At 49.3% G+C, this 8054-nt stretch overlaps 1 protein-coding gene across 1 annotated transcript; it reads left to right on the forward strand.

Annotated features, from left to right (window-relative positions):
- Window positions 1-755: 755 nt before the first annotated feature.
- On the forward strand, window positions 756-4992 carry Prdm8 (PR/SET domain 8). The gene is given in 4 exon segments (XM_051170478.1): window positions 756-1262; window positions 2105-2293; window positions 2295-2334; window positions 2495-4992. Coding segments are annotated over 4 exon segments (2061 nt in total). The 5' UTR covers window positions 756-1043; the 3' UTR covers window positions 4108-4992.
- Window positions 4993-8054: the final 3062 nt, after the last annotated feature.

An 8054-nucleotide genomic window follows, 5' to 3' on the forward strand; every position in this document is an offset into this window, starting at 1 on the left:
TTGCTGCGGATTAAACAGCTGGAGAGCCTACTGAGGACCATTCAAGCAGGGCTGCCCCCTCTTGCCTAAATAGGGTGTTATCCGGGAAGTGAGAATTCACCAGTCATTGCACACAGTATTTCAGACAGGGGACACTTCAGGCCTGCCCTATACCTGTCCGCTTCATGGGCCACAAGCGACTCAATCCACCCTCTTGTATAACAAGGTAACTGGGACTCAACCTCACCCATAAATAAGCATGTCGAGAAAAAAAATAATTACCTCTGCTTGCTGCTTTTAATTAAAGCCTCAGAGGGACAGCGCTGGATTATGGTAATGAGCAGACATGCATCCCTTCTTGTAGGCTGCAGAGAAAGGTTAGCTGACACAGAATTAGTGGCCCTGACACTCCACTTGAAATCCATTCGCCATGCTCCGCTGTCCCAGCCTGCTAGCTAAGGCTGCTCCCCTAGTTAGAAGAAAGGAAGAAATTAGACGTAGGCACGGGGTTCAGTACATAGGAGGATGGGACTTCCCCCCCCCCCCAAGGGTTAGAAGTTTTGCATGTGTGTGTGTGTGTGTGTGTGTGTGTGTGTGTGTGTGTATGGGTGTACTCAGTCAGGTGAATCTATATATGCTGGTTTAAAACACACACACACACACACACACACACAAATAAAATAAAACTAAAACCAATCAAACAAGAAACAAACACAACAACAACAACAAACACTACATTCATCCCAATGTCCCGTTCTATGAATCCTGGGGTAATTTAGACACAGCCTGGTCTGGCCTTCACAAGTTCTTTATTTTCTTTTTCTCAAGCAGGAAGTGTGCTCTTGTGCTTCCAGTTATGTAAAAGGAAAGAGTACTTCGAAGTTGGCATCTTTAAAATACGCCAGATTGATCTGCTTTATTTTTAAAATAGGAGCTATGTTTAAAAAAAAAAAAAGCCAGAAAGTGCAAAGAAAATATGCCTAGTAGCAGAAACGCTCTGCTGAGGTTCATAGCAGAAAACGCAATAACAACACGCTTCTTGTCCTGTGTATCTGTCTCCAGTGATGGAGGATTCGGGCATCCAGAGAAGCATCTGGGATGGAGATGCCAAGGCTGTCCAACAATGTCTGACAGATATTTTTACCAGTGTATATACAACCTGCGACATCCCAGAGAATGCCATATTTGGTCCGTGTGTTCTGAGCCACACTTCCCTGTATGACAGCATAGCCTTCATAGCCCTCAAGTCCACTGACAAGAGAACAGTACCTTACATCTTCCGGGTAAGTCTCTGCAAGTATGATGGAAGTGTCTGAGGGTAACTTCCTGTTGGGAATGAGCAGGGAGCTAGCCTAGGGAGAATGTGATCATTTGAGCAACCAGAGTGAACACAACAAAAAGTTAAAAAGAAAAGCTAGACTCAAATTATCAAATGATTTTCTGAGAAAAAAAATTTGACTTGGTATACTAAGGATGCCTAAATCGGTGCCCAAGTTCGAGATTCCCTAAATTAAGACTTCTTAAATTGCTAAGGAGACCTTTCTAGAGCCGAGCTTTTTACATATTGGGTATTCTCTGTGGGCATTTTTACATGTAAGGAGTATATTTGTTTTCTAACCTGAGAGGTATCTTCAATATTGCTTTCCTTAACTAACAATAGCTAGTAGTATTCAGAGTTTGTGTTTAAATAAAAATGTTAATTGTTCTGGGAGCAAATCATAGTTAAATGCACGCTTGTGTTTCTAACAGGCCTCTTACTTTCTAGTCTTTCTTTAGGAAGAAAACCTGTTAGTCCTTCAAGCCACAGTTAGGAAGATGGGTGTGAGTGCCGTGGAGTAATTTCTAAGACTCAGACTTGCCTTTTACTTCTGAAATACACGAAATTCCCTCTATTTTTGTCATGTGGCGTAACTGAAAAGGAAATTCTGAAGGGACTAATCTATATAGACTGACTTAGTGTTGCAAACGATGGCTATCTTTCCCGTTGACTACAAGCACAGGGATGTGGTCCGACTTTACTCAACTTTTGCAAACTTGATTTCGGATAATTGTTTGGAAAGAACAAAACCCAAACACAAGAAATAACCTTGGTTTCTGTCTTTCACCTGTTTCTTAAACACTTTAGGTAGACACTTCAGCTGCAAACGGTTCCTCAGAAGGTCTCATGTGGCTGCGGCTGGTCCAATCAGCCAGAGATAAGGAAGAACAAAATCTCGAAGCTTATATAAAAAACGGACAGCTGTTCTACCGCTCTCTCCGCAGAATTGCCAAAGACGAGGAGTTACTAGTTTGGTACGGGAAAGAACTGACCGAGTTTGCTCTTACTCTACCCCTCTAGATCCCACAAAATGAACGGTAGGTTGGCTCGCGACCCGGGAGTGGTTCCTTCGCTAGCTGAGGAGATACTTCTGGGGTGTTGGGCAATGCTAGCTAACCACGTGGTGTGTGTGTGTGTGTGTGTGTGTGTGTGTGTGTGTGTGTGTGTGTGTGTGTGTATTGTTTGCTCACTAAGCAGGGTCGTCCCCTTTCACATGCCTGGAATGCAGCCAACGTTTCCAGTTTGAGTTCCCCTATGTGGCGCATCTGCGGTTCCGCTGCCCCAAGAGACTTCACAGCGCTGATGCGAATTCTCAAGACGAGCCTGGAGGCGGCGTGGGCACCAAGGACCATGGTGGCGGCGGTGGCAAAGACCAGCAGCAGCCTCAGCAACAGCAGCAACAGGAGGCACCGTTGGTGTCCGGCCCCAAGTTCTGCAAAGCCGGCCCCATACACCACTACCCGGCACCATCTCCAGAAGCTAGCAACCCTCCGGCCGCCGCAGGTGCCGGCAGCGCCAAGCCGTCCACGGACTTCCACAACCTGGCCCGGGAACTGGAAAACTCCCGGGGAGGCAGCAGCTGTTCGGCCGCCCCGGGCGTCGGCGTTAGCGGCAGCGGCCACCAGGAGGCGGAGCTGAGTCCCGATGGCGTCGCCGCAGGCGGCTGCAAAGGGAAGAGGCGGTTCCCGGAGGAGGCCGCTGCAGCGGGCAGTGGCGCGGGGCTGGCGGGGGGCCGTGCCCGCTTCTCCGAGCGGCCGCTGGCGGCCTCCAAGGAGGAGCTGGTGTGCACCCCCCAGCAGTACCGAGCCGCCGGCAGCTACTTCGGCCTGGAGGAGAACAGCCGGCTCTTCGCGCCGCCCAGCCCGGAGACGGGCGAGGCGAAGCGCAGCGCCTTCGTGGAGGTGAAGAAGGCGGGCCGCGCGGCGAGCTTGCAGGACGAGGCGGCGGCGGCGGACGGTGCGGGAGGCACAGCCGAGGACCCCGACGCCGGAGGCGGCGGCGGTGGAGCCAGCAACGGCTCGTCCACACCCGCGTCGGGGTCGCCAGGGAGCGCAGAGAAACTGCTGGCCCCGCGGCCCGGTGGTGCGCTGCCGGGTCGACTGGAGGGCGGGAGCCCCGCGAGGGGCAGCGCCTTCACCTCGGTGTCGCAGCTGGGCAGCGGTGGCAGCGCGGGTACCGCGGGGAACACGGGAGGCGCGGGGGGCGGCCAGGCGGCTGCATCGGACGAGCGCAAGAGCGCCTTCTCGCAGCCGGCGCGCTCCTTCTCGCAGTTGTCCCCGCTGGTCCTGGGCCAGAAGCTGGGCGCGCTCGAGCCGTGCCACCCGGGAGACGGCGTGGGTCCCACCAGACTCTACCCGACCGCCGCCGATCCGCTGGCTGTGAAGCTGCAGGGGACCGCGGAACTGAACGGAGCCTGCGGGCCCTTGGCAAGCGGCGGCGGGGGCGGCCTGCCCAAGCAGAGCCCCTTCCTCTACGCCACCGCTTTCTGGCCGAAAAGCTCGGCGGCGGCAGCAGCGGCGGCGGCGGCGGCGGCGGGGCCCCTGCAGCTGCAGCTGCCCTCGGCGCTCACCCTGCTACCGCCCTCCTTCACTTCGCTGTGTCTGCCCGCGCAGAACTGGTGCGCCAAGTGCAACGCCTCCTTCCGCATGACCTCCGACCTAGTGTACCACATGCGGTCTCACCACAAAAAGGAGTACGCCATGGAGCCCCTGGTGAAGCGGCGGCGGGAGGAGAAACTCAAGTGCCCCATTTGCAATGAGTCCTTCAGGGAGCGTCACCACCTCTCCAGGCACATGACCTCGCATAATTGATGCGTAATGGATTCCGGCTTTCCACGCGTGTGCACGCACAGTCAAACCACCTGCAGGAGCAGACATGCGAGGACATCCACTACTTCCTTATGCCCCCTAACATTACAACCAAACACGTGCACACACAGGTCCCACCCCTCGCCAGGAGCTTCATCACCCAAATGTTTAACTTGGGACACACACACACACACACACACACACACACACACACACACACACACACACACACACACACGGGACAGGATGGTGGATTGTGGATTGGGTGGGTTGTTTGAGGGGGGTTTCTTTTGAATGCACGAATTTTCACTTTCCCAAAAACAAAGATACATTTTTTAAAATGTCATATATTGCAACATATTGATGCATTTCTCATACGTTTCTACTTAAATTATTAAGCACTTATGGTTTAGATGTAATAATTATATGTAAGGACAAAATTTATTTTCGATATAAAGTAATGAAGGAAGGTGAGATGCTTTCTGCATTTCCTGATGACAGCTGTGTTCTTACAAAAATAAACAAAATGAATAAAAAAGGGGTCACCATTCAGTTTAAGTTTCTGGGGGAAGTGCATGTATCATGAAATGATTATGGACTTCAGTGAAGAATGTCATCAATTATGTAAATATGTATTTCCTTTTAATACAAAGTGTAATTTTGTGCCAGTGAGATGGAGTCTGAATAGTTATGTGTTTCTTTTATTCCTGAAAGATTTATTAAACTTTATAGTTTATCCAGGTATGTTGGATGCTTTGACAATAAATAACTATTTTCTTTAAAGCAGATATTTGCAAAGCTCTTAGAGTCTTTTTGTAGGTCAGCATATGATTTTGTGCAGTTGGTGTACTTTCATTGATTCCTCGAAAAGAATAGAAGAGGCCACAGCCTCATCAGCATTTATTTACTACAAAGCCAGGTTTGAGTCTAAGAGTGTTGATTGCCACTTGAAAATTCTTTAGCTGAAAGATGTTGGGTTTGGTGACCAAGGACAAATCACATAGGCATGGTACTTCTCATATAAGTAACCTGTCCCGAGGCTGTTGGCATCCCTTGCAGAAATAATAATAATAATAATAATAATAATAATAATAATAATAATAATAATAACAACAACAACAACAATAACAACAACAACAGGTCTCCAAGTAAGTGATCAAGTTTTGGACAGCATGTAGGAGAACAGATTTTAAAGCCTCCTTAAGGATCTAGTCACAATGTTTCCATGGAGGGATAGCCTACAATCTAGAACTTTCAGCTTCTGTCATCCATTAAGGACACTGTAGACAACTTAAAGATGACAGTGTGCTAAAGGGCCCAATATCAACACCTATACAATTAGGGGTGGTCCTGAGACAAATACACTAGAGAACCAGCTGCTTCCTTATGGAAAGTCACTCAGCCGTCTTCAGCGGCTGCCCACAGGTCTTAGGGAACACCTGCACATACACCCGTGCTGTGCACTGTAGCTTCTAGACTAAAAGCCAAATGACCAATGAGCCTTCTTAGACAGCATCCTCAACCACCCCCCCCCCCCCCCCCACGGTCCCAGGAACAGACTCACGTCTCCAGAGGTAACCCTGTCACATTGCTCCCTCCCCCTTTCATAGTCTGTTGATTTCCCCCTTGTGTCTGAAGGATGCCTGTGGATAGATCTCTAGTGGGAACTTCACACAAGCCCTTCATTTCAAGGCTTTCCCATAACCTCTCCTAAAGGATTTTGAAGCTTTCGCTGTTTTAGGGCCACCAGACAGCAAACTGTCTGAAACCTTTGAAGAATACGGGTAGGGCTGGCAAATGCATTCAGTGTCCCACTGCTCACATCCTTTGGTGTACCTGTGGCTTATTTACATCATCTGTGAAAACAGGGATGTTTCTGGTGTCTTTAAATTACTTCTAGCACTGAAGAGAGCGTTTCCGTTTCCCAGATAGGCAAACAATTTTACCGAAAGAGAGATTTCTAGTGGGGGAAAAAAGAACAAGATTAGTTGTGGGGGGAAAAAAACTGAATAGCAAGAACAGAGGATGATATTTAGGTGTGGGTAGGAAATGGTCCTTAAGTGATGCTTAAATCAAGCATCACTTGACTAAATTGTCTATGCTTAGGACACGACTGCACTATTGGAACAAAAACCTATTAAAAACAAGCAAGCGCGGGTCATCTTGGGAACTAACTTTAAGAAAGGGGGGGGAGCACTTGAATTTGCTTTCCTATTTCATCCAATCCTTCTGGAACCCTCACATTCTCTTCAACAGTTTCATTGTCAATGGGGATTCAGACAAACTGAATTGTCTGGAACAAGTTCAGCAAATACTGTTCCTGGAAAAAGGTGTCTGAAGGACACATGCAGCAGACACTATGGTAATTCCTTCTTTATTCTCTTTGGTTTGGTCATTATCTTTACACATACAATCAAGTGTCCTGGTTGGTCTACTGCCTAGACGATCCTGGAAGTCAGATACCTTAGTCCTGGGCTTGGCTGTGCCTATCTTTCTGCCAACAGACCGTTTTGGCTGGAGGTAGGAGAGAGAGGATGCACAAAGCTAGTTTTACCATTAGCCAAGGCAAGCTCGGTGATGTTTTCTTTTTATAGTGTGGCACTGCCAGATGCACTGTGATCCTTTCCCACGTCTAAATCCCAGAAGAGAGTTTCTAGAATTCCAAATCTCTCCTAGCTTAGGTCATTGGCTGAAGCTGTGTTAATGCCTGCACGCAGCTGCGGAGGAAACAAGATCACAGGGCTTCAAGACAACCTGGTTTCACAGATTCCGTGCCAGGTGTCGCAAGCTTCCGAGCCATGCAGGTGGCCTGAGCTTTTGAGTGCCCTGCCTGGAAAAATCAGGTCAGAAAGTCAACTAGTTGCTTCCCAGCATTTGCTGTGTGTCCCGGTCTCTGGAATAATGCCCAGAAATAATCCAGCATCTGGGGTCTGCGAGTCCCTCAATTCGTCTCCTTCTCCAGGCATTTGCGCCTGGAGGAGCCATGTGTTACAGGGTGTCTATATGGGGTGCAGCACGCACCCGCAGGCCTGCAGAACCGGGAGGGGGATATGAAGGGTCGCTGGTGTATCTGTTGGAGTATACAGCACTGGGGAGTTAAGTCTGAAACGAAATCTTACCTGGGGAAGTTCCTGCGTCCTAGCAGCCTTTTGACCTTGCAGCCCTAGTACACCCAGAGGCTGGAATGTGACAGTCTCTGTTGGGCGGGCCGGGTACTAATTGCAAACACTGGAGTGTGGCTTTCTACTCACACCTAAATATCATCCTCTGTTCTTGCTATTCAGTTTTGTTTTGTTTTGGGTTTTTTTTCCCCCCCACAACTTAGGTCCTTTAGGCGCTTTGCCAGTGAAAATTAACTCTGACGGGAAATTGTTGAAGAGTCAAGGACCAGAAAAGTCCGGGCCAGAAAAAGGGCAGGGAAGTGCCCCTCCCCCCCCCTTATTCTGAGAACGGAGGGCTTGAGCGACCTCACTTCCCGGGGTCCAGCCCCTTCCTCTCATTTTATTTCTCAGTCTCAGTAGGCCAGGTGCTCCAACGTGTGCTGCAGGCTTCTTGGCTAGGGCCGTGGCCCCACCGATCCCGTACAGTTCTCACGTTCTCACGCGGTCTCCGCGCCCAGCCAGAATGCCACCTGCGGGGTGGTAGGGGCTGTTAGGTTCCCCCTTCTTTCTACTTAGGTGGCTCAAGCTCAGGTTCTGATTCCCACAAACTCATCTTCTTTCTCTTAGTCTCCCGAGCTCTTGTGGCTATTTTCCTTCCCAGTTTTATAAGGAAAGTTCCCTTGAAAGCTCTGCCCTGCAGGCAACTGGAGCCAGGAGTTCATAGGAAGACTACACTGCAAATTACTCATCCAGGGATTGGAAAAGATGGACTATCTCTCCAACACACACATAATTACACATACACCACACACAACACACACACACACAATTACACATATACCACACACA

Source organism: Acomys russatus, chromosome 28 (assembly GCF_903995435.1).
Source record: "Acomys russatus chromosome 28, mAcoRus1.1, whole genome shotgun sequence".
NCBI lineage: Eukaryota > Metazoa > Chordata > Mammalia > Rodentia > Muridae > Acomys > Acomys russatus.